The sequence below is a fragment of the Sapajus apella genome, unplaced genomic scaffold, assembly GCF_009761245.1.
Source record: "Sapajus apella isolate SASKATOON/1434 unplaced genomic scaffold, GSC_monkey_1.0 scaffold13, whole genome shotgun sequence".
Taxonomy (NCBI): domain Eukaryota; kingdom Metazoa; phylum Chordata; class Mammalia; order Primates; family Cebidae; genus Sapajus; species Sapajus apella.
The window spans coordinates 8522967-8549912 of record NW_022436953.1 but is presented as its reverse complement, the minus strand read 5'-3'; the positions used below and the strand labels follow the sequence as shown (position 1 = coordinate 8549912).

General features: G+C 40.0%; 1 protein-coding gene across 1 annotated transcript in view; it reads right to left on the bottom strand.

Moving 5' to 3' along the window:
• SORCS3 (sortilin related VPS10 domain containing receptor 3) overlaps positions 1-26946 on the bottom strand; it is a 605284-nt gene that overhangs the window by 276872 nt on the left and 301466 nt on the right. Inside the window, exon 4 of the mRNA XM_032281554.1 lies at positions 4406-4564. Within this exon, the coding sequence (XP_032137445.1) occupies positions 4406-4564 (159 nt within the window). The remainder of the gene's footprint in view (positions 1-4405; positions 4565-26946) is intronic.

The following is a 26946-nucleotide window of genomic DNA, read 5'->3' as shown; positions in this document are numbered from 1 at the left end:
TACCTCTCACACAGAAAAAAATAGCTATTTTCAGCTCTCCATCTCCTACAGAAGGCCCCCTGTGCCAGGATGTATGCATCTGTGAATACATGAGCTTGTGCCCATTTTTTTAAAAACTGCAGTCTCTTGTCAAAATGAGGGATGTTTAAACATTCAGCTCTGTAAAGCGATGAGAACAGCAGCTATCTATCTCTAGGATTGCATTGTCTTCAAAACCTATCTCAAAATCTTTCCAGAAGTCTTAGTTTTAATAAGATTATTGAGCCCTCTAGCTAATCTAAACACATCACAATGTAAGCTGTTTCAGTCATCAGTGAGGAAATAGCCTGATGGAAACAAAAGAGAATCCTACCGTTTAAATAACTGACAAAGACACAGCCCTCAAAAGAAGTTGTAGAGCTTTTGTTCTATGATGGAGGGAGGGGAGTAGCTTTTCTTTTGTCATTTCCAATTTGGTTAACCATAACCTATTACTTCCTCTGCTTTTTTAAACTTCAAAAATTTGTATAAAATATCTTCAAAAATACCCAAGAATGAATATCTTATCTTTATTGAGTCCTTTTAAATTAAAATGCAAGATGGCAGGAGAGTCTATAGTCTAAAGAAGGAGCTGGCATGGGAGCAGAAGGAATGGGGAAGCTCGTATGATGGTCAGAATAGAATGAATTGATCAAATGCCCAAATTAAGTTGATCAGAAATCAGAAAGGACCTTAGTAGACAGACGTGGGTGCATCAGGATTGCAGAGGTATGACCCTCCAGCAGGGTCAAATGGAAGGTACATTTGCTCCCACACCCACCCCTTTGCAGCTTTGGAGGACTTGGATCATCTTCCCCACTCCCAGGCCTTGGCCAGTATCAGGTAGACACGTTTTCCAGTTAACTCACAACCCAAAATCCACATATCAACTAGCAGAGCATGATGCACATCCCTTGATTTCTAGATGCAATTTTGTTTTATCCAGAAGGTCTGTCCTTACTTAATTCTCCAGCAGTGCCTTTACCAAGTGAGATCTACTGGCAAGTCTCCTGTAGCTTTGGGGTAGCATTGGGAAAGTAAAGCAATTGGATATTGTCCCTTTAAAATATCATTCAATTAGGTCTTTTGCAATACATACAACATAACGAGATAGCCTTACCAGCTCTAAAGAAATTGCTAGTGCATTTCATCAAAGGCACAATAATGGAAACATCGATTCACTCCTCACCACAAACATCTCCCTTTGATGCTGCAGTTACCTTAATACTAGCACTTTTCATTTTCTCTAGAAGGAAACAGCTGCCTTCATGCATGCACATCAGAGAAGGCTCTAGTCTGAAATAACACATTTGTATATCAATCTCAACTACACTTGCATTTTCATTTGCTGCTGCACACCATCACTCTCCTTGACTCTAAACTGCTAAATTTCCCCCCAAATAAAGAAAAACTCTTCTGCAACCTGGATGACTGGGGCTAGGTGTTTTATGCCATCTCTGCAAGTGTTGCCAAGGGCATCATCTGCCTTCACACATCATTTATTTAAAAGAAGAATGGCCAAGCACTGGTTAGAAACTTTATGGGCCTGAAGAACATTCAGCCACTTTATGCAAAAGATGTCAACAAGAAAGAGTACCTAAGGAATAATACATCTAGAAATGTGCAATGTGATTAGAAAAATCCATCAACACCCACTGCCACATTTTCAAATATTTTTGCTAAGCAAAAGAGCAGCCACCAAGTCTGAAAGTATTTTGAATGCATTATATCCACAAGGGTACTTCATGAGCAATGCCCCAGATGTTCTCAGTGCTGTGGAGATGTAGGAAAAGGATACTCCCAGATACACAGGAGACATATTGCATTTGGTTTATCAACCTACTGGTATGAGAAGTCTGTTTCCTCTAACCTAGCTTGTCTCTGTACAAATAAAAATAAGCTCTAAGAGTTCTGAGCTTCTTATAAATAAATTACCATCCAACCATTTAATGACATCTGAATAATTTACTTTTTTCAATACTGTTTCAAAATTTCTGGTTATACTGAGCCTCTAAAGTCACAGACTATCTGACATTTGGCTAAGTCTTTCATACAATATCCACTTGATGCCATGAAAAAAAATGTATTTGCAATGGCTTTTCCTCTGCAAATGTCATGTGGGTGTCCTTAAGGGATTGCATTAAGCACCTGGGGCCCACCATGAGGCTTGGTTAACGAGACATAGAAAGGTTATGTTGAAATTATTGTTTAAAGGTGCTGACATCACATGAATGAATGCACACACACACACACACAAATAATGATAATTCACCATTACATATTCAAACATACACTGAGGAGTAACCGTTTCAGGATTTAAGAGAGCAGAGTGAAGAAGCTATTTCAACCACGGTAGTTCTGTGGATATCTCTATGTAAGACAGTGCTCAGAATTATCTGTTTCCTTTCACTGATTGATTCCACAATATTATTACATAATAGTTTGGCATCAGGCACTGTACTAAGATTCTGGAGATGTCAGGAAATACAAAGAGGAAATAATATAAAATCCCTTTTCTTAAGTATAAATTGATCAAATATAGAGAGCTACAGAATTTAAGTATTCATATGCTAATTCATTCATCTAACAGAAAGACACTGATGACTGATATAGTAGCAGGTACAACACCAGGGACTGGTGCTACAACAGTGAGTAAAACAAGACAAGGCCCTGCCTTTTAGATTACAAGATAGAGCTTGTCATCTAGTAAGGAATGCCGATGACCCCAAAATCAACACAAAATCTCATCTGTGACAAGTGTTCTGAATAGGGGGTACACAGTGCTATGTAAAAGGACATCAAAAAGGATTTGATTTTGTCAGGGAGTTTAGGGAAGGTGTCCTAAGGAAGTGATGCTGAATCTGAGATCTGATGATGATGAGGCTTACATTAAAGAAGAGTAGTCCAGGCACAGGGAAGGGAGCAAAGAGGACAGGTATGGCAAGCAACCGAAAGAAGATAATTCAAGGGGAAGTGATAATAGTGAGCCACGACAGGGAAGGAGGAACCAGACCAGGCAGGGGCTGGTAATATCTATTGAGGACTGTGGTCTTGTGAACAAAGAGGAAATGTGAGAGGGGTCTAAGCAAAGGCATGCAATCATTATATTTGGGAAATATTTTTTTCAGGTTGTAGTATGAACACACTGGAAGAGACTCTAGCAATTGATCATTCAGATAACAAATGAAACTTACATTGGAGTGGTGGTGGTAACATAAAGAAGTAGATGGAATCAAAAGATATTTACAAGTGGTAACAGAAAGAAGTGGATAGAATCAAAAGATATTAGGTCCCATGATGGATCGCAGATGGCGGGTTCAGAACAAGGAAATATTAAAGATACCCCCTAGGTTTCTAATTTTGCAATTAAATGGCTAGAATTAGGGAATACTGGAAGAGAGCCAGCTAGGCTGGGGAGAGATCTCCAGTTCATTTCCGGATACACTGAGTTGAGAGGGTTTGAGGCATACAAAAGACAATGTTATGTATGCAGCTGAATATAAGGATTTGGAGCTCAAGAAGGAGGTCTTATTGGGGTCACTAGATTTTTTTTTTTTTTTGAGACGGAGTTTCGCTCTTGTTACCCAGGCTGGAGTGCAATGGCGCGATCTCGGCCCACCGCAACCTCCGCCTCCTGGGTTCAGGCAATTCTCCTGCCTCAGTCTCCTGAGTAGCTGGGATTACAGGCATGCACCACCATGCCCAGCTGATTTTTTGTATTTTTAGTAGAGACGGGGTTTCACCATGTTGACCAGGATGGTCTCGATCTCTTGACCTCGTGATCCACCCGCCTCGGCCTCCCACAGTGCTGGGATTACAGGTGTGAGCCACCGCGCCCGGCCTAGATTTTTAACATTATTTTTAGAAATTAACAAAATGGACTTTGTTTAAAGCTTCCCTTCTATTACTCAACTAAGAGCAATGGTATATTTCAATCAAGGTGGCATGGTGTGATGGAATATGCCTAGATGTGGAATCTGATGACATGCACTTAAACCCTGGCTCCTCAGCTACTAGTTTGGAGGGTTTGAACAAGACCTTAGCCTTTCTGTACCTTTGTTTACTATGTCACTATAAAATATTATATATGTCCTACTTCTTTCACAGGGTTGTTTTAAATAAGGTCAAATGAGTAAAATTATAGAGAAAGCCATTTTAAAAATGTGACATAATAGCATTGTCCATAAGTGAAATATACCTGTCTACATATTTTGATACTTAAGAGCACCAAAGTTAGTTGCTGCAGAGAAAATCAGTGATGGAATGATTTGGGCTGAGACGATGAAATGTCACTGAATTCCATCCAAAATCTGGATTGAGCAAACAAGTGATTTTCACATGGTGGTACCTGGAAGACAAGATGTGAATGAAAATAGTATGTATTCACCTTTTGATCCAAACTGTAGGCCAGCACCCAGTCCTCTTGCTTGGGATGAAAGAGCAGGCTCTGGATATAGAAGGTGAGTCGATACTTCTGATAGGTCGCCCCTTCATCTGAGCTGATCAATATGCTGCTCTCCATTTCAGGATCACTGAGAAGCATAATCTAAAGAAAGAACACAGGGAAAAATACAGAGTTAGTAGGAAAGAATAAACACAATAACTTTAATCATAAATAAGTCATCTGTATTTGTCCACCATAGCATATAAAGGGGCATCTGGGCTTCTGTATAAAATATTTCTATTATCTTTTTTCCTGATTTAGTCCTTCATTGCTGCATTGAAGGTGAAAATAGGGGGCAAAGCTAGGTCTGCATATAGAAGGAGGTTTCATTTTTGATGTCCGTCTTTTAAGTGCTGGGAACATTTTTTGTGGTCTCTGTCTCCTGACCTTGGGCTCGCTCTCTCTCTCTCTCTCTCTCTCTCTCTCTCTGCCCCACCCCCATCCCTTCTCCATGTCATTGTTCATCACAGCATTGCTCCTATATTGCTCTTTAGTCATGAGAAGCTCCCTCCCCGACTGCCATGCTGCCATGATCCCATTGTTTGTTTTGTTCTTTCTGAATTGTTTTATGCATTTTATTAAATGGCTTTATGATTCCTTTGTTAAAGATATTTTCAAAAGCATATAGCCCCAAAGGTCCTTGGGCAAATATTGCTGCCACAGAAGGTTTATCATCTTTCAGTCAAATGGACAGAAATACTGTAATGAAAAATCTTTGCCATCAGAGACTGTAGGTTCAAATCCTAATAGTTCTCTGTTAATATTGTATCATCTTGAGAAAGTTACCTAACTTCAGTTTCCTCAATAATAATCTGAGTATGATAATATCCAAAGTAGCTTTGAGCATATGGCATAATGTATATTCTTCGTTGTTGTTGTTTTTTTAGTAGAGACAGGGTTTCGCCATGTTGGCCAGGCTGGTCTTGAACTGCTGGCCTCAGGTGATCTGCCTGCTTTTGCTTCCCAACATAATGTATATTCTTAACAGTGATAGCTCTGATTACTAGTAAACTGCCCCTCCAGCCAGTGCAATCTGGCTACTACCCACAGTGCCACAATTACATTGATCTCACTAAATATATGATTTACTTTTTAGTATTTAAACCAATAAACACTTAGACACTCAGACTTTTCCATTATTTAAACTTATAGCAGCCTTTGATACCAGAACAATTCCATCGTTTTGAAGCATTCTCTTCCAGGGTCTTCCATAATACCACGTTCATCTATTTTTTCCTTTTCATTTCATTTGGATACTCAGTTTTCTCTGATTATCCTTTAAATGTGGCCACTCCTTAGCCCTCCATTTTGACTTTCTTCTTTTTCACTCGATTTACTATTACTCAGTGACCCCTTCCATTCCTGATTCTTTTCCTTTTCGTTTTTAAAATTATCAACTCCTGGGGACAACTCCTAAATCTCCGAGTCTCAGTCACAGAGTTGAAAGCTCAGCTGCCTGGAAGATGCTTCTATTTAGATGCCCCAAGCACCTTGAGCTCCAGATGCTCCACGGTGGTACCTGATCCCAGCCCTGCTGCTTGTCCAGCATACCCTAGCTCCATGAGTGTTTCCACCAATTGTCCATGTTTAGCAAATGCCCGAGATTCATCCTTGACTCTGCTTTCTCACCTTTTGAAAGAATAAGTCTGTGAGCCCAGTGTATTTTGCCTTTCAATTAACTCTTAACAACAAATCCACTATCTCCCTACCCATTGTGATTGTCTTAGTTCAAAACACGCTAATCTCTTTCCTGGATTACTGCAAGAAACGTCTAGCCAGTCTCACCACGTTAGCCCTGTCCCTTCCAATCCATGTTTCACACTGTGGCCAGAACAATCAATCTCTAATACAAATCTCATTCTGACATTCCTTACCTTAAAATCATTCAATGGCTTAATCAATCTTCCTATATTCCAAAAATCCTTAAAATATCCTTACAAAATTCTGCACCCCTGTTTATGTCTTTGGCATCTTCAGCATCACAGCCCTTTTGGACTTTCTTGTTCAGTTCAACTCAACTTCTCTGAATTCCTAAATGAGCAAGTGAATTTATTTCCTCTTACAGTTTTTCTCGTCTTTGCCTATGTTGCCACCAATTTTCTATTATGTAGTCTAAACCATAAGGTCCAAAATATAAAATACAGCCCCCAAATTTCCATACCTTATAAAAGTGTTAAATAGCAGGGTTTTTAAAATGTTACCCAGAGCATATATTAGTATTATAAAATAAGCTTTAAAACAAATTTAGGCCTTTTAAGTGCTAAGATTCATAGTCCTTTCCCACTTTTATTCCTTTACAGCTTCTAAGACAAGCTTACTTTCTTTTCTCAAATATTTGCTTTGGCTTCATTGAAATAGGTCATCACTAGTTATCAGCAGATTTTAAGGAAATGGAGCAGTAAAATAACTTTTTTTTTCACTCATGTGCGAATAATGCAGGAAAATACTCTTAAATTAATCATAGACCAAATAACTTCCTCTTCCCATGGCACTATGAAGGCCTGGGGAAAACTGGTCAAAGCACTCATGCTGCCCCTGAGAAAACCTTTGAGGAAGCATCTGTGGTGCTCGTAGAGTTTAAGAGGATGAATACACTGGGATCCCAGCCCTTTGAGAGGCTGAGACGGGCGAATCACTTGAGGCCAGGAGTTTAAGACCAGCTTGGCCAACATCGTGGAACTCCATCTCTACGAAAAATATAAAAGTTAGATGGACATGGTGCTACACGTCTGTAATCCTGGCTATTCGGGAAGCTGAGGCATGAGAATCACTTGAATCCTAGAGGTGGAGGTTGCAGTGAGCTGAGATCAGCCACTGCACTACAGCCCGGGCGACAGAGTGAGACTCTGTCACAAAAACTTAAAAAAAGAGGCTTTCATAACTGGCCTCACTTGCTTCACATCATGTACCAGTAGTCTACATAACAGGCAATGAAATCATTTTTCCCCTGGTGCATAAAAATTAAACTGCTTATTTTATGCAGGTATAAAAAAGCTTCATGCCTATGACTTTAATTAGAAGATAAGACCAACATCATAAATGAACTTTATTTTATACACCGTGAGTTACCATATACTAAATGAGGGTTACCACTGAATATCTTGTGAAATGATTTTTCTTCTCCTAGCTCGGTGCACACATGCACAGAGACACACACAAGCCCACTTGCATACCCCAATGCACATTAATCCACACATAACACACATATGTGAGCACATATACACTAACATATACACAGATGCTTCATTTATGTGCACACACACATATAGAAATTTATATATAATAAAGCATATTGACATTGAGTGGCAGTTTTATGGAGCTTTTGTTGTTGAGAGTACATTTTTATTACCACCTTTCTCTGACATTCTCATCAAAAATCATTTGATATACTTTGATATCACTGGCAGTGTGTCTCTATTCAACATTTTGAGAAGAATGAAAGGAAGGGAAATAGACACCTACATATTCTGGATTTCTAACCTTTGCTGGGCATTTTACCTGATTTTTTATTAAAATCTTACACAAATTATGTGAAGTAGGTATCATGACTTATATTTTACAGATAAGGAAACTGAGGCTTAGGAGAAAAGTAACTTGCCTATTACTCCTCTAGTTGCCTCAAAACCCACACCTTCCATGCTCTGTACACACACACACTCTCACACACACAAATTACTTAAAGCATCTCTTAGAAACCCGCCAAAAATAGCAGTTTCAAGACAACTCATTACTTCTTCACTCATCTCAACCTTTGACCAAAGGAGCATCAAGCATTCAACGAGTAGAAATCTATGAGGGGCCGGATGCAGTGGCTCCGCCTGTAATCCCAGCACTCTGGGAGACCGAGGTGGGTGGATCGCGAGATCAAGAGATCAAGAGATCAAGATCATCCTGGCCAACACGGTGAATCCCCGTCTCTACTAAAAATATTTTTAAAAATTAGCCAGGCATGGTGGCACGTGCCTGTGGTCCCAGCTACTTGGGAGGCTGAGGCGGAAGAATCGCTTGAACCCAGGAGGCGGAGGTTGCAGTGAGCTGAGATTGCGCCACTGCACTCCAGCTGGTGACAGAGCAAGACTCCATCTCAAAAAAAAAAAAAAAAAAAAAAAAAAAAGAAAAGAAATCTAAGAGGAAGATATAGGTTAGTTTTAGGTGCTAAAAAATAAAAAAGAAGAAGGCCATATTATTTATATAAATAGAATCAGAGAGCAAATACTGTGTTAGAAGTTAAGCCTCAAGGTAAAATATGTGCATTGTATATTCATGTACCAAATCTATAAAGAAAATAATCCCACGCTCACTCAAATTTTTCTTGTTACACATGGATTTCAAATCCCAATGCCTGTTAGGGCAAAGCAGGTAAAGTGAGCAAGTGAGGCAGACAAGGCAAGACAAGGACTGGTGAAGACTGTGTCAAATTGGCAAGTGCACATCATTCCCTCAAAATATTGAAGACTGGGTTTTTAAAAAGCACTGTGCCCAAATTAAATATATCTATGTACTGAATTTATAGATGAGACATGTGACTCTTGGTAAAGCTGTGATAGCATGTTTCTACAAAAACAAAGACATTTACAAGCTTATCTGTCAATGTTTAATTATAGGTATATAGTGTATAATTTATGGCAACGGCTGTTAAGACATCGTGAGTTCTACATTTACGTAATTTTGACAATACAAACAGGACAGAGATCCCACTAGAAAGTTTTGTTTTGTTTTGTTCATCCTTCTGCTTTGAACCTTTATGCAGCTTGTCCTGACATAAGACCTGCAGTGGGTGTATGTGTGCTGGAAGAGGAGGAGAGGTTTTTCAAATATGGTTTTGCAGTTTGTTAAGGTTATAGGCTGTCAATGAATATGTCTTTGGATCAGATCCTCAGACTGATTCTTCATGTGTAAACAGAAAGAAGTTACTCAATTATTCCAAGTCTGTTATCTTATCTATAGAAAAAAGGAGATAGTAATTGTACCTACCTCATAGTACTATTGAAAAGATTAAATGAGATAATGAATAAAGGGGCTTAGCACAGTACCAGGCATGTAAGTGCTAAATAAGTGTTAACCTTTATCTTTAAATTACCCAGGCTAAGGCCAGGCATGGTGGCTCACACCTGTAATTCCAGCACTTTGGGAGCCTGAAATGGGCAAATTGCTTGAGCTCAAGAATTCAGGACCAGCCTAGGCAACTTGGTAAAACTTCATCTCTACCAAAAATAAAAAATAAAAACAAAATTAGCTGGGTGTACTGGTATGTACTTACAGTTCCAGCACCTCAGGAGGCTGTGGTGGGAGGATTGCTTGAGCCCAGGCAGTCCAGATCACACTACTACACTCCAACCTGGACAGCAGAGCCAGACCCTATTCCCCTCCCAAAAAAATAATTACCTAGGATAAGAGCACAACTGTGTTTTACATATTTTACATATTTTACATGCATTTTGCATTTCTGGTAGTGTTAAGAAAACACACTCTATTAACCAATATTAATACCACCAGAGTAAACACCAATTGGTAGATAATTGTCAATTTGCTAAACACAATTGCTGCTTTGAACGAACTCTCTCATCTCTTCACTGGATTGTTATATCCCATGAGGAAACTAAACATGCCACTGCCTTAGGATGAGAATGGCATACAGCCGGGCGCGGTGGCTCACGCCTGTAATCCCAGCACTTTGGGAGGCCGAGGCGGGTGGATCACGAGGTCAAGAGATCGAGACCATCCTGGTCAACACGGTGAAACCCCATCTCTACTAAAACTACAAAAAATGAGCTGGGCATGGTGGTGCATGCCTGTAATCCCAGCTACTCAGGAGGCTGAGGCAGGAGAATTCCCTGAACCCAGGAGGCGGAGGTTGCGGTGAGCCGAGATCGCGCCATTGCACTCCAGCCTGGGTAACAAGAGCGAAACTCTGTCTCAAAAAAAAAAAAAAAAAGGATGAGAATGGCATACAATCAAATTCCTATGATTTGGCCATTCACTGTAAATGAATTGTCTGTGTCCGAGATTAGAGATGGACAAGCTTTAGAGATTACCAACATATAAATGGTGCAATATCTTTAAAAAAAGAAAAAAAACTTGTAATGTTTTCTGCAGGAAACTCCTGGGAACATTGAATAATAGTGGTCCTAATTTTAATGGTATATTGCAAATGGCAAAGGACACTCAGGGAAGTCGGAAGTCGGGCAGAGGCTATGCTTAGTCGGCTCATACTCTCAAAAGCCTGTCAGCCTATCTACGTCTAAACCAGTCAACATTAATATTGGAGATGTCAAAATCCTCCCCAGATATCTTTCCACAATGCACCCTTTCCTGCTGCTGGATGAGTATTACAATATCATTGATGAATATGTCACTTTATTCAGTTGCCTATTCTGTTTCTGCTTTGTGCAGTCTATTAAAATCAGGTGAAAGCTAAAGGTTTCTCAGTCTCTCACTCTGCCAGAGATCCAGAAAGTCAAGGAAAGACACTCCAGATCAACGCTTTGAGCTTGTTCTCACAATAAGAGCAAATAGACCTTTCTCTAAATAGAAAAGGAGAAAGGTTATAATTTACTGTATAATTGAGTCCTATTGGCAGATTTTTGGCAAAGTTAGTGTTCAATAAGAAATAACAACAATATCAATATGAGCTCTTAGAGTATAAAAAGATGACAGCATAGCTGTCCCCAAACTCATGGATATAATTGATAAGTTGTTGAACATTGACTTCCACACAAACAGAGCCTGCTATACATATGGCTTTTACTCACAATATACTAGCATTCATTCTTCCTCTCTCTACTATCTGTCTGTCTATCTGTCTATCTATGTATCACTACCTCTTCGAATGGTGGTTCTCAACTGGGGGAAAAAGGAGTCATGCCAAGGGGACATTTTGCAATGTATGGAGACATCTTAATTGTCACAGCTGGAGGCAGGGGAGAGACTTCCGGTATCTAGTGGGTAGAGGCCAGAAATGCTGTAAAACATGTGACAAAGTACAGGCAATGACTCACAACAAAGAATTATCCAACACAAAACATCAATAAAGCTGCAGCTGGGATTATTACATGTAAAATATGTAAACTACATATAAATGTCACAGATAGAACATCAGTATGTATTTTTGCTTATACATACGCTGTCTCACCTTTGGCCACAGTACATGCCATTCTCTTTGCCAAGATTAGACTCCCCACCTTTCCACTCTAATCCATTATATTAAGTTTATTTATACTTGCTCCTCAGGATTTAACATAAGCATCACCAATAAAACCATAGTCATAGACACTATTCAAGAAAAAAAAGGAAAGTACAAAAATAACAAGAAAACAAACAATCCTATTTTTTAAAAAATGGGCAAATGACTTCAATAGACATTTCTCCAAAGCTATACAAATGACCAGTGAGCAAATAAAAAGATGTTCAACATCACTAATCATTTAAAAAATGCAAATCAAAACCATAATGAGATACTACCTCACACTCATGGCTACTGTTTAAAAAATAAAAATAAAAAATAAGAAAATAACAAGTGTTGGCAGGGATGTGAAAAGCTGGGACCCTTGTGAACTGTTGGTGGGAATATAAAATGGTGCAGCAACTACAGAAAACAGTATGGTGGTTCATCAAATAATTAAAAATAGAATTATCACATGACCCAGTTATTCCATGTCTGAGTAAATACCCAAAAGTGAAAGTGTCCAGCTGTGTCCATTGCAACTGATGGTCAAGAAAGATGAATACCAAGAACTGACCATGGAATGTAGCATTGTGGAGGGTATTGGTGACAATGGCCAAGGCAGTGGAGCGAAGTAGGCAGGCAGTCAGTGTTGATGCAAGTATAACTTGGCATGACTGCTCTAAAATGCAGTGTGACAACATGAAACAAGATTCTTGCAACCGAAAGCAAGGTCTCAAAGAGAGATATGTTCATTCAAGGCTCGTAGCAGCACTATTTACAATAGCCAAAAGATGAAAGAAACCCAAATATCTATCAATGAATGAATGGATAAACAAAATGTGGTATATACTACAACAGAATATTATTCAGCCTAAGAAATTCTGACACATTCTATGACATGGATGAACCTTGAAGACATTATGCAAAGCAAAATATGCCAGTCACAAAGAGAACGTACTATGTAATTGCACTTATATGGGGTACCTAAGGTAGTCAAAATCATAATGACAAAAAGTAGAATGGTAGACACTAGGGCTAGGGGGAGAGGGAAATGAGGATTTGTTGTTTAGTACGTATAGAGTTTTAGTTTTGCAAGATGAAAAGAAATTTGGAGATTAGTTTTACAACCATATTTACTTAACACTACAAAACTGTATACTTTAAAAAGGGAAAGATGGCAAATATCATATTATTTTGCATATCCCTACAATTTTTTAAAGTACAAAATAAACATAAAAATTAGACACAAGACTAGAGATAAAATAACAGGCTAATGAACACTTTAATCAAACAAACACATATGCACCATTTATTCATCCAACTTATTGACTGAGGCTTTACTCCATGCCAGGCTTTATTCTAAGGACCTAGATCAGAGCAGTAATCAAACTAGAATGAAAATCCCTTCCCTCATAGAGCCTACATTCTAGCGAAGGAAGAATAAACAATAGACAGACAAAGGAGTAAAATGTGGCATATCAGATGGTGATAAGGTCTTTGTGGTGCAACAAAGCAGAAAAGGGAAGGGGAGGTACTGAAAGAGAGGCTCTGTAGTTTTAAATCATGTGGCCAGAAAACAGGAAAAGACCTCTTTGGGAAGGTAGCATTTGCAAAAGGATATAGGAGCCCAGTGGGCTGGAATAGAATAAACAAGGTTGAGTGTTGGAAATTAGGTCAGCAAGGAAACGCTGACCCAGGCATTGATATAAGAACTCTGGCTTTATAGCAAGTGTCGTGGAAAGCATATGATACACATACAATGAGCAAGGCTCTGATAGGCTAGGGCTTATATTTTAATCCTCTCACTCTGGGTACCATGTTGAATAGAGCATTGGAGGAGGTGGGGGAAATAATCAGAGACCAGGGAGAGGACAGACCAGAAGGGACAGACGAACAGCCTGCACCAACCTGGAGCACTGAGGTGCTGGGAGGTGGTCAGTTTCTGGGTGTATTTGTGGAAGAAAGGTTAAAAAGATCTGCTTACAGACTAGACGTGGAGTGTCAGAGAAGACGAGGTGACCCCTTAAAAGATTGTTTAACTGTACATTTGTCTCAATGTTTCTAATAATTACATATTGGAACTAACTCCAATTATCTGATAGGTTTGGGGCCTGAACAACTAGAAAAGTGGAATTAGCGTTTATGAGATAGAAAAACAGGTTCAGGGCTTTAAAAATAAGGAATTTGGTTTTGAAACGCTTAATACACATCCAAATAGAGACGTTAAGTAGAAGAGGGATGTACAAGGTTTATATTCAGGAGAGCAGACTGGCCTGCAGATAAGAATCTAGGAGACATCAGAGTCTCAATAACACTTAAAGACATGAATCTGGAGATCACCCTGACAGCAAATACAGATAAAAGAGAGTCCAGAGAACTGAGCTCTATAGTATGTTTAGGGTCAAAAAGATAAGGACAGACCAGGAAAGGAGCCTGCGAGGGAGAAGGAAAACTCGAGAGTGAGACTCTTAAAACCAAGGCAAGAAAGTATATTAGGGAATAGTGTCCAGCTGTGTCAAATGCAATTTATGGTCAAGTATAAAGAGTACTGATAATTGGTCACTGAAGGTAGCAATAGGGAGGGTACTAGTGACCATGGCAAAGCCAGTGGAGTGAGCTAGGTAGACTGTCAGTGTTGATGCAAGTATAAATTGCCATGAGCATTCTGAAAACCAATGTGGCAATATGGAACAAGATTCTCATTAATATTCATAACTTTAATCCCGTAAATTCTCTTCTAGGAATCTAAGGAAACCATCAGAAACCCAGTAAAAGGTTTATGCACCTGCAGGTTCAATGCAATGTGTTATTTTGTATTTGTTTTTGCTTTTTGTTGCCAGGCTGGAGTGCAGTGGCATGATCTTGGCTCACTGCAACCTCTGCCACCCAGGTTCAAGTAATTATCTTGCCTCAGCCTCCCGAGTAGCTGGGATTACAGGCACGGGCCACCACGCCTGGCTCATTTTTTGTATCTTTAGTAGAGACAGGGTTTCACCATCTTGGCCAGGCTGGTCTTGAATGCCTGACCTCATGATCCACCCGCCTCAGTGTACTAAAGTGCTGGGACTACAGGCATGAGCCACTGAGCCCAGCCATCAATGTTTTTTATAATAATACAAAATTAGACATAATGCATATATTCAATAGGATAATGACTAAAGCGAGCTAAAGCCATTCAAAGGAATATTATGCAGCCATTAAATATGAATTCAAATACTTTCATGACACCAGAACAACAACCATATGTTTAAACAGTGCATAAAATGCAGGCTGGACACATATGAAGCATCATCTCAATTTTGTTAAACATTGCTTATATTTCTTGTCTGTACATTATCGATAGCAGATGACTTGAAAGAAAAATTCACAAGTTAAGAGTGGTTATTCCTGAGTGGCAAGATCATGAGTAATTTTTATTTCCATCTCTATACTTTTCTACTTTTCCCCAATATTCTGCAATGAGCACACATTTCCTTTATAATCATAAAACATTATCGGTCTACACACACACATATACACATGCGTATACTTTTTTTTTTTTTTTGAGATGGAGTTTCATTCTTATCAACCAGGCCGGAGTACAGTGGCATGACCTCGGCTCACTGTAACCTGCTGGGTTCAAGCGATTCTTCTGCCTCAGCCTCGGAGTAGATGGAATTAGAGGCGCCTGGCACCACACTCGCCTAATATTCTGTATTTTTAGTAGAGAAGGGGTTTCACCATGTTGGCCAGGCTGATCTTGAACTCCTGACCTCAGGTGACTGTGCTATGCATTGCCTGCTCTTGGAAAATTTGAAAAGCTAGTAATATCTGTCCACACTGTAAGCATAACTCACAGTGCAGGAGAGGTGTGTTATGAGAGTGGGGTAGTGAAGGAGCCCCGATGTGGACAGGAAAAAGAGCACCACCCAATTCAGGGAGTGGTATTACTGACCCCCCCTATGGAATAAGAATCTCCTTCCCCAAACTATCCCACCCACCACACACCGAATGGATTTCCCCCAACCGAGCTCTGATCATGGAATTTCCCCTCTACAAGAAATGTGAATACTCTCTGCATGTCTTTAAAAACATACCCAACATCTCAGGCATTTAGTGGGCTCCCATGCTGTTTTCAGGCTTGACCTCTTCAGCATAACCACTTGGTCAAGCCAAGCTGTGCCTCAAGAGTTTTTTCAAATCACTGTGCATATTACAGCATTCCTAGCTTTGTCAATGCTACTCCCCTACCTAGAAAGCCCAGCATCCTTCTTGCCTTCCTTCAAGTCCCATTTTAACTCAATCCCTTCCATGAAGCCTCCTGAGTGCTCTAGATGAATGAACTGTCTTCCAAGAACTCCATCAGCAAATTTATAATCACATTGAACTATGATTTTTTTGTTTAAATATATTTGAAATTTATAAATATATTAATATATTTTAAAATAGTGGTTATTTTATGTTTTTTTTTATGTTTTACTTGTATTTACCTCACTTTGCAACCTTTATATTAAGTTCCTTGAAAGCAGAGAACTTTGGTTAAACTACATTCTCTGGTCTTCTGTGCTGTACTGTCTGAAGCATGTGCTCAATAAATCATGTAATGCATGACTGAGTGAAGGTCACTCAAAGGTTTCTCAGTTTGCTTTACCAAATATTCACTGCATTATATTTGGGGCTCATCAGTGCCCTACTAGACAGAAAAGCTAGCTTCACCTCAATAAGAGCAGTCAGCAAAACCTTTACCTGAGGCACTGTCCCTCTGCCAGTCAAGGTATCACCAGCTGCTTATGCAGTATTGGCATTCAGGTCAGTATGTCTCTCCTACTTCATATTCTTCTTTTGTAGAAGCTGAATACAGACAAATTTAACAAATTGGTGGCCACATTATTTTTCAACCAGATGTTGATTTCCGATAATTTTAAAAAGCAAATCTAACACCAGGAGAGAAATATAAAGAGGTTTTATAACAACAAAAAAAATATGCAAGATACTGGATTGGTTTCAAAGTCATTTTGCTTATTTTGAACGTTTTGATTTGGGCCTTTTGTTTGTTTTGTTTTTCTCCACATTAGGAGCACTAACACAAGATACAAACCCAGACATGTATTGCTAAGACCAGATGGACTAAGGCGCAGGTTAAATAGGATGAAGATATGTGAGTTGGCACACTATTTTCACAGGCATAGATACATAACCAGGTGTGTCTGGTTTTCAGAAATATCTAATGAGTTAAATCAAGATCATCCAAGGCATTTGCTGCTTCAAGCATCTAAGTTGCTACTGTGCACATCTGGGACCACGGTGGGACCCCAGAATTAAGAATCACTGTTCCAAAGCCTCAAATCACAAAGCAATGACTATACGAAAATATAAAGCAAAAAAAAAAAAAAAAAAAAAAAGCCCACCAGCATGCCTATTATCTACCACAAAACAAACCTAATTTATAAGCATCTTGTTGAAGCTGTGTAGGAGGAAAAGCCTGAAAAAAATTGAAGTGTGCATAGATGGTAAACAGAAATTAATTGTACAGTATCCATTATGACTAATTTAAGAATTGCAGATTGTCACTAATGCTTATTATTAATTGTATTATCTTATTTCTTCTAGTGAACATCAAAAATGGGGGGGGGCTTTCATATGTTCACCTGCTAACTCTATTTTTGTCATTAGACCTTAAATTCTTCCTATGGGAAGCCTCAAACTTAGGATATTTTCAGGGATTGCTATGGTTTAAATATTTGTCCCCTCCAAAACTCATGTTGAAATAATCCCTTCTGTGGCAGTCTTGAGAGGTGCGGCTTTTAAGAGGTGATTGAATCATAATGGTTTCTGTCCTTACTAGTCTTAATCCATTCATGGATTAAATGGTTAATGGATTAGTGGATTATTATGGGCATACAATTGGTATCTTTATAAGAAGAGAAAGAGATCTGAGCATAGCATGTTGGCATGCTCAGTCCCCCTTGCCATGTAACACCCTGTGCTACCTTGGAACACTGGTTAAGGTCCCCATCAGCAAGAAGACACTCACCAGATGTACGCCTTTGACCTTGGACTTCCCACGTTCCAGAACTATAAGAAATAATGTTTCTTATAAATTACCCAGCTTTGTGTATTCTGTTATAAGCAACAGATAATGAACTAAAACAGGTACCTAACCCTAGATATCTGGGGAGGATTATTATATTTAGGAGAAGAAAGATAAGCTTTACGTTATCACAAGGAAAACAATCTTGGGAGTAAATATACTTGAAAATATCCTATATTCTGGTCTAGTTGAAAGAGCCTATGCAGCCAAGAGCTTCATCAGCATTGGTAACAATGTCAGTATATCTGGGGGCATTGCATTGTCCGGTAAGAATCATATCACATGAATATTCCTTAGAACTCAACTGCCCATCCCAGTGACTGACTACATGCGTGAGGAGCCAGGACAGGCCCCCAAACATCTAAATGCTAGATGTGATCAACACAGAGCAAAGACATCTTGCTGCTGTAACAACCCTTTGAGACAATGGACCACATTAGAGACCAGGCTGCAATAACCAGTGGTGCCTTAGAGTCCTTTCACCTTGAGGAAAGGACAAGGGTGACTGATCTCATTCTCCCAGAGGAGAGACATTTAGCTCCCAGAAAAAAATGAGAACAATAAAGAAGTCAGGCTGTGCAAGGAGTTTGCAGATGTTCAAAGCACTTGGTTGGTTTGTGCTTTTACCCCCAGCTCAAGACAACTGTGCTGCATGCCTTCACCCACAGGCAGAGTTGATTCTTACTGAAGCCTTTGGATTGCATTGCATTTCACAGCTTGCCAAGTTCTTTCACAGCTCTTGTCTCCTTGATCTTCACGCTACCCTGAGAGGAATGCAGAGCAGGTATTGTTACCCCTGTTTTAGTCCACTGGGGCTCCTATAAAAGAAGGTCATAAGCTGGATGGCTTACACACAACCAACATTTATTTCTCACAGCTCTAGAGGCTGGGAAGTCCAAGATCAAGGCACTGGCAGATTCAGCATCTGATGAGAGCCTGCTTCCTTGTTCATAATTAGTACCTTCTCACTGTGTCCTCTTATGATGTAAAGAGGCGAGAGAGCTCTCTGAGGTCCCTTTTATAAGAATACTAATCCTATTCATGAGGGCTCTGTCCGTGACAAAATCACCTCCCGAATGCTAGACATCCAAATACCCTCACACTGAGGGTGGTTAGGATTTCATATGAATCCTATGATTCGTATGAATTTGGTATGTGTAAGGGTGAATAGCATTCACTTCTATAGTATCCCCTTTATTAATTTCCTGTTGCTGCCCTTACAAATCACCCCAGATTTGGTGGCTTAAACAATGTAACTTTATTATCTTACCTATCTGCAAGTCAGAAGCCCAAAATGAGTCTCATTGGCTAAAATCTAGGTGTCTGCAGGGCTGTGTTCTTTCTCCAGGGGAACCATATGGTTTGGCTCTGGGCCCCACCCAAATCTCACCTCAAACTGTAATCCCCAGGTGTCAAGGGAGGGACCTGGTAGGAGGTGATTGGATGATGGGAGCAGTTTCCCCCATGCTGTTCTCATGACAGTGATTGAGTTCTCACAAGATCTGATGGTTTTAAAGGTGTGGCACTTCCTCCCTCTCTCTCTCTCCTGCCACCATGTAAGATGTGCCTTGCTTCCCCTTCACCTTCCACTGTGACTGTAAGTGTCCTGCAGCCTCCTCAGCCATGTGTAACTGTGAGTCGGTTAGATGTTTTTCCTTTATAAATTACCCAGTAATTTATACATTACTAGTAGTTTTTTTTATAGCTGTTTGGAAACAGATTAATACCAGGAGAATCTGTTTTCTTGCCTTTTGCAGCTTCCCGGACCCTTCCATCTTCAAAGCAAGCAAGCAGCCAGTCCAGCCTTTGTCATACCACATCACTCTGGCTCTTCTTCCTCCCTCTTTCCCATTCTCTAGCTTACAGTGGTCCACCTGATAATCCAGAATACTCTCTTTAAGATCAGCTAATTAGCAGTCTTAATTCAATCTAGAACTTTAATTCCCTCTTGTCATATAACTGAACATATTTACAAATTCTGGGGATCAGGGCATTCTGTGGAGGTGGTCATTCTTCCTATCACACCCATTCTACCGGAAAAGTAATGCCAGGGCTCAGTGACTTGCTTCTCAGTGACAAGTGGCTACTTATTGACAATGGCTACTTGGTGACAATTGACTATTAAGTGTTAAGACACGTTCAAACTCAGAACTTGACCTCCCAAGTTGAGCGTTTTATCCTTCTTGCTGTACTCTGTATTGGTGACGTAACAAAGGAGACAGAGGACACAGCAAGGCAATGACAAAGAGTTAGTGCAAACAAAAGCAGAAAAGAACCAAACAGAAAGCATAAGAAAAAATGAGAATTTGTTTTCTTAACTATCAGGTATTCTCCAGGCATGCTCTCTCATCCTGCCCTACCCACCATCATCCAACCTTTATGGGATCATCCCTTCAGCTGCAAATTTGACCCCATTATCCCAAAACAAAAGAGCTTGTGATCAGTAATGTTTGGGTTTTTTAGGGTGTTTTGGTTGTTTGGTTTTGCTTCCTTTCTCAACCTGAAGCAGAAGAGGAGGGGACCGAGAGGTAGCAATTTTGCCAGGCAGGTACTCTCTGTAATGATCCATCATCCCATGCCAGGTGGTCCCCAGACAGGCAGGGAAGAGAAAAACACAATAACAGTAATAAACAGAGAAAAGGGCCTTCCAGGTAACTATATAATGAGAAGCCCCCACTGCATCAGCCAGAGAGGGTGGAAAGAGGTAGGAGAGGAAGGACTGAAGAGGTAAGAAATGAAGAAGCCCAAATATGATAGTTTTGTATTTTGTCCCAGCGACTGGTCTGAGTGTGTGTGAGTGAGTGAGTGTGTGTGTGTGTGTGTGTGTGTGTGTGTGTTCTCTTTCCTTATTGCACAAAGAAAGAAAACAATACCATATAAACCCTCGCAAACTTTCTGTTGTTGTTAAGGACAGAACAGCACATTTGTCAAAAGGTCCAACTGCCACTTTTGATTCCAAAGCTCCACAAAGGATCCACCCCTATGGTGATTTAGATTAATCGCTTCTCATTAAGAGCCAATAAACAAACCGTATTCAGAGCACTCCTTTCTGCCACAGCCCACTGTTGCCATGTATAATTGCTGAAAGGGAAAGCAGAGGAACACCAGAGAGTTGTCAAGTGTAATTTATAGGTTAAGATCGAATCATTCTCTATAATATTAGATTAAATGACAGTCTATATTAAAGAGGAAATTACATTTCAACTTGCTTTCTTCACTTCCCCATCTCTGCGTATTTTGAGCTAGGGTATTAGAAATGCTCTAATCCCAAAGCAAAGGGCCAGAAAATGTCCCGGATGATGCACCTGGGAAGGATCATTCAATGGATGTCCATGCACCCAGCATTCTGTCCAGAGAAGATGGACAAGAGGTAAATGAGGACATTCTCTTAGCAGAGCCAAATTACCTAGGAACCCCTCAGGATACTCTACACTCTTCCACTAAAGCTGTGTCATCAGATCCCAGCTACACTCACTACACCTCCAGGTGTTCATTTTGGTGTCTGGGGGGATAACAAAATTACACAGAGTAAGTCAGTGGTCTTAGTGGAATCTCATCACCTTTGGGTTTAGAATCAAACAGACCTTGCTTTTTCATTTGGTCACTCAGTTATGTGGTCAGTCATTCCCTCACATTCATTTATGGAGGCTCTAACTATGGGATAGACTCTACAGTAAACAGAGAACACAAAGATGATAAAGACACAGTCAAACCCCACCTCCATCATCTATTAGCTCCTTGACTTCAAGGTTTTAGTTCTAGTTGACTGTCAAATTAAAAAAAAAATCACTTCCACCATGACCATCATGATGGGATGAAAGGAGACGATGAGAAGGAAATAACATTTGGAAAAGTCTTGTCACATAATACATGCAACAAATATTGAGGCTTTTCTTTCCCTTCCATGCCCCGTGGTGTTTGAGAACAGTTATTCTCAACTGAGATGAGGGCAAACGCAGAGAATCAGTTTGTGTAGGGACAAGAGTCCCTCGGGTTTCACAATTGAGATGTATAAAGTAAAAAGAACAATGTAAAGACTGATAAACACTGTTGCAGAAGGATGTGCACATCCCCGAAGAACAAGAAAGGAAGAGTAGGACAGTCTTCCATTACTGAGATGAACTTGTCATTTATAATGTCAGATTATAGAGAGCCAATTCTTTAGCCTGGAGGTCAGCGTCCTTCACTCACTGGTTCCAACAGACTGTTCCAGTCCCACGTCCCCAGAATGCTTACATTCCTGAAAAGAACCATCCAATTCACAGTTCCCCAAATACCCCCATTCTTTGTCCTGGAAGGCTCTTTTTTATACTCCATACATACCCTTAAACCATATCACTCCCTCAAGGCCATATCCAAATACCATCACCTCTAAGAAAGCTCTGTGGATTCTTCCTCAGTCCTCTGTAGTACTTTGTAGTCCTTAAAATTACTTACTTGAGGGTGGGGGTATTGGGGAGGGCTAACATTAGGAGAAATATCTAATGTTGATGATGGGGGGATGGATGCAGCAAACCACCATGGCACGTGTATACCTATGTAACAAACCTGCGTGTTCTGCACATGTACCCCAGAACTTTAAGTTTATATTTTAAAAAACTACCTGCTTAAGTTACAGTAAAACTGTAAGCTCTTTTGTGGCAAGAAGACTTTTTCTCATCTTTTTATTGTTCCCAGAGCCCAATTTAGTGTCTTTCAGGGAGGGCTCAAAAAACCTACTGCTCTGCTCCATGGTATGCCTGCATTGATGAACCCAGCCAGAAGAACCCCCCAGGTCATCCCTGCAGGGCTCTTGGATGAAGGAAAGGAGTGAAGGCAGAATCTTGAGATGATTCTTATTCCATTCAGCAGTACTTTGCATTCATGGGCCAAAGTAAGTTATGGAGCCAAGCAAGCTCCCTTTAGGGTGAGGTGCCTAATCCTCCAAAGGGAAAAACCCAATAGTAGGGAATATTTTATACAAATAACACAAATTTAACTCCTAGATATATACCCAAAGGAATAAAAAACAGATAAGCACATACATGTGCATGTCTGTTCATGGCAGCACACTTCACAGAACGTGGCCAAAACATGTGGAAACAATCTAAATGTTCATTAATGGATGAACGGATAAACTGATTTTCATAAACACTTAATGCAATATTTTCAGCCATATAAAGAAAGGAAGTAGTAATACATGCTACAATATGAACAAAGTTCAGAAACAAAAACACTATGGCAGGTAAGAAGCAGCAGAAACCAAAGGTCTCCATTTATATGAAATGTCCAGAATAGTAAATCTGCAGGGAGAAAATGCAAACAGGTGATTGCCAGAAACTAGTGATGTGGGGGAATGGGAAGTGACTACTTAATGGTCATGGGGCTTCTTTTGGGGGTGATAAAATGCTCTGGAACTAGATAGAAGTGGCTACACCACATCATGCATGTACCGAGTGCCACTGAATTGTTCACTTTAAAAATGGTTAATTTTACATTACGTGAACTTCACTTCAAAAAATCTATATAAATAAAAAAACTGAGTCCATGACTCATTGGTTTCTGCCTTTCTCACCTACCCAGAAAAACTAGGATGACAATGTTCAATAAAAAATAGGGGTAAATAGAAACTAACTCCCACCTAGCTTGTTAAGTCTTCTAATAAAATCCCTCTGCATAATGGAAAATAATAACAGTAGATCTAAACAGACAGCACAGACCACCACCACCGGGTGAACGGCTACACTGACCCACAGCCAGATAATGGCTAGTGAAACTTGTTGCAGTCTGGCTTCCTTTCTGCAATGCCCAATTCCAGCTCAGGCTGTCTGGCTGACGTACATAACAGTTCCAAATGAACTACTCTTCTCAGAAACAAATCCTATTCTACTTGTCCCAAGCTTCTTCTTCCTATTTCTTAAAAATCAGTATTACCAACAAGTTCAATTAACAAGCAGAGGCCCCCTCATGCCCAAATGCTATGCCCAAATGCTCTCATGGAAAAAGATGGTATACAGGCACTTGCTATATACAGCTTTATGAAGCATGTGTTATAAAAGTATCTCACCCATCCAGCTTTTTAATACCCTTCAATTCAATCCCATAAAATCCCAGCAATATTTAAGTGCTAAAGGTGACTTTTGCTATGATATTTATTATTGGATAATGAAAAATGGAACAGGGAGCCTTCAAAACCCCAGGCAATGGAGTGAACCACATCTTTTCTACGTTTTTAATAATAGGACCACCATTTTTTTTCCCGGATATTACAGAGATCTCCAGTGTCCCTTTTGAGATTCCCTCTTGGACAAATGAGTTTTCTTAAAAATTTTACTTCTTCGTGACCAAACTCCCTATCAGTTGAAGAAAAGTCGGTTAGTCAAATATATGGTTCTGCCTTCTCCATTCAACTGAAACTTTTTAGGACAACCTTGAACTTCCCATGTAACCAAGAGTCCCCCAATATGCCTGGCCTCACCCAGTACAGATTGCTATCAGAACACACTGGGAATTTACTACATGTCACCATTTCCAATGCTGGGTCCCCACTGGGTCCTGTGTTAGGTTGCCATTTTAGCAGCTAATATGCTTTTGTGCCATTTACTGCTCTGTATGTCTGTGACCACATCAGACTATGATATCTCTCAGAACAGCAATTTGCCTGATTTATCTCTCGTATCTCTGGAATCCAGCACAGTGTCTGGTACATTGTAGATGTTAACAGGTATGTCTAAGTGCAATCATAGTTAACCAACTCTGGGAAAACTATTACAGAGCAGAAAGGGAAGTCTAAGACCATCTTTCTCAACTGTCCCAACATACAGTGGAGGACATGTGACAAATGCAGTCCCCTTTCTAAAATCTCATAGGTACCAATGGCATAATTGTTAGCCAATGGTGGCACCGTGGAAAATGCCATCAGCACTGTCTGAAGTGCTTGTGAAACATTGCGTTTTCCTGGATCCTACCTCAGACATCTTAAATAGGAATTTCTAACTCTAAGAGCAGAGTCCTGAATCTGCCTTTTAGCAAGCACACCAATTATTCTAATACATACATGAGGGTGAGCATCACCATTTTAGAATATCTACAGCAAGGACATGATGATTCTTGCTTCCAGTTCCTTGCAGAATGAAAGAAACTGCCAGTGCCTGGTAGCCCCCCATCAAGGATATGGCCACAGAGAGTGTGGAAGACTCAGTACACAAAATAGAATATGTAATTCAGCAGAGCCTTTTCTTCATGATGGATCAGTTTCCTTAGACCCAAGGAGAAGTTAAACACTGCAGAAGAAAATTATGTGGCATTGGGGCAGAACTAATCATTTGGGAATTGGGACATTATTTGGTTAACTATCCTCCTCTGAATAATCTTGATTCCCCACTACTCTGTCAGAGAGTGGGGTTCCGAATTATTCTTACTGTAACTTCACTACACAATAAGCCTCAGAAGATGCATGTCTTTTCCTCAAAAGAGCCTATGTTTTAGGTTTTCTAAACACTGCCTGTTTACTCATAACATAGTTGGGAAATAATTAGCATCAACTGTGGAGCAATGAGCTGCTTCTTTAAGGTTCTACATATAATTTCCAAAATAGCAAAGAGCAGGAAATTAGCCATCTCTTTCCTAATTAATGGGCAACAACTCCCACCCCTGTTAATTTACAACATGTTAACACAACTCTGGCTACTCTCTTGCTGTTGTGCCTAGCTTAAGGTGACATCAAAGGGAAACAAAAGCATTTGGTGTTCATGTGTGCATGCATTTAGGATGGAGAGGCAAGCATGTAGAAAGGGAAAGTAGACTTTTATCAGAAAAGAGTATGCACAGCTTTCACCTTGGTCACAAGGCAGAAAATGAAAGAACTTTCATTTGTTCCTGTACCATGGGTGAACAAAAACCCCAAGAATCTTGGACATTGAGACTAAGAAAAGCCAATATAAGACTAAGGAGAGAAAATACATAATTCAGAGTAGTGCTTTTCAACCTTTAATATGCTGACGAATCACCAAATATCTTACTAAAATACAAATTCGGATTCAGCAGGTATGTAGAAGAGTGAGGGATTCTATACTTCTGACAATCTTACAAGTTAAGCCAATGCTTCTGGTCTGTGGACCAGACGTTGAGTAGCAGGGGCTCAGAGTAAGGACGGACTATTAGGAGCAGTTGGTGTCGTGCTGCAGTTCTCAGACTTTTGTGTGCATCAGAATCACTTGGAGAGTGTGCTTAACCACAGATAGCTGGGTCCCGCACAGAGTGTCCAATTTAGGAAATCTAGAGTGAGCCTGAGCATGTGCAGTACTAATAAGCTATCAGGTGATATCAATGCTGCTGGTTCAAGAACACACTTGAGAACCACTGGTGTAGGAGACAGACACTGAACTTGGAATCAGGTGAAGCTGGATTCAAATTGTCACGCTGTGCTAACTTGCTTAGTGACTTTAGCAAGCTACGTCATATCACTAGGCCTAAATGGGGATAATAATAGCTATTGGTTGGTTCACTGGTTTTGGTAAGGGTTAAATGAGATAATGTATATGATATATATACCACAATTTGTTAAGCCCTCAAAAGTGGACACTATTGAACTTCCTTCCTATGGTTAAGGTTAGCCAGATAGAGAATGGCTGAATTACAAGAATATCCTGGGATGTGACTTCTCTATAAAAGGCTTCACACATCAAAAGCCCGTTTTGTCTAGGGTTCAAAATAATCATGAACCTGCATTGGGCCTCTTTGTCTTGCCACCTCTGATCTACCTCTGACACACAGACTGCTATGTAATCCTAATAGGTTGGTTTAGATTTAACCATGGTGGCTTATACCTGTAATTCTGGTACTTTGGGAGGTTAAGGAGAGAGGACTGCTTGAGGTGAGGAGTTTGAGACCAGCCTGGGCAACACAGTGAGACACCCTCCCCGAGTCTCTAAAATAAATAAATAAATAAAAATTCACTGGGTATGGTGGCATGTGCCTGCAGTCCTAGCTACTGATCCTTTTCTTAAGGATCACTTGAGCCCAGGTGCTAGACGTTATAGTGAGCTATAATCACACCAGTGTACTCCAGCCTGGGCAACAGAGAAAGACACTGATCCTAAGAAAAAAGTAAAATAAATTTTAAAAAATCAAGTCTTATACTGAGGAAAGCAGTACTGAAGGTATGACTGGAACTGGATATTGAACAAGATGGTTTCTGTCCTCAAAAAATTTACAGTCTAATAGAGAAGAGGAAATTCAGTCCAAAATAGCATGCATTAAAGGGCCTGT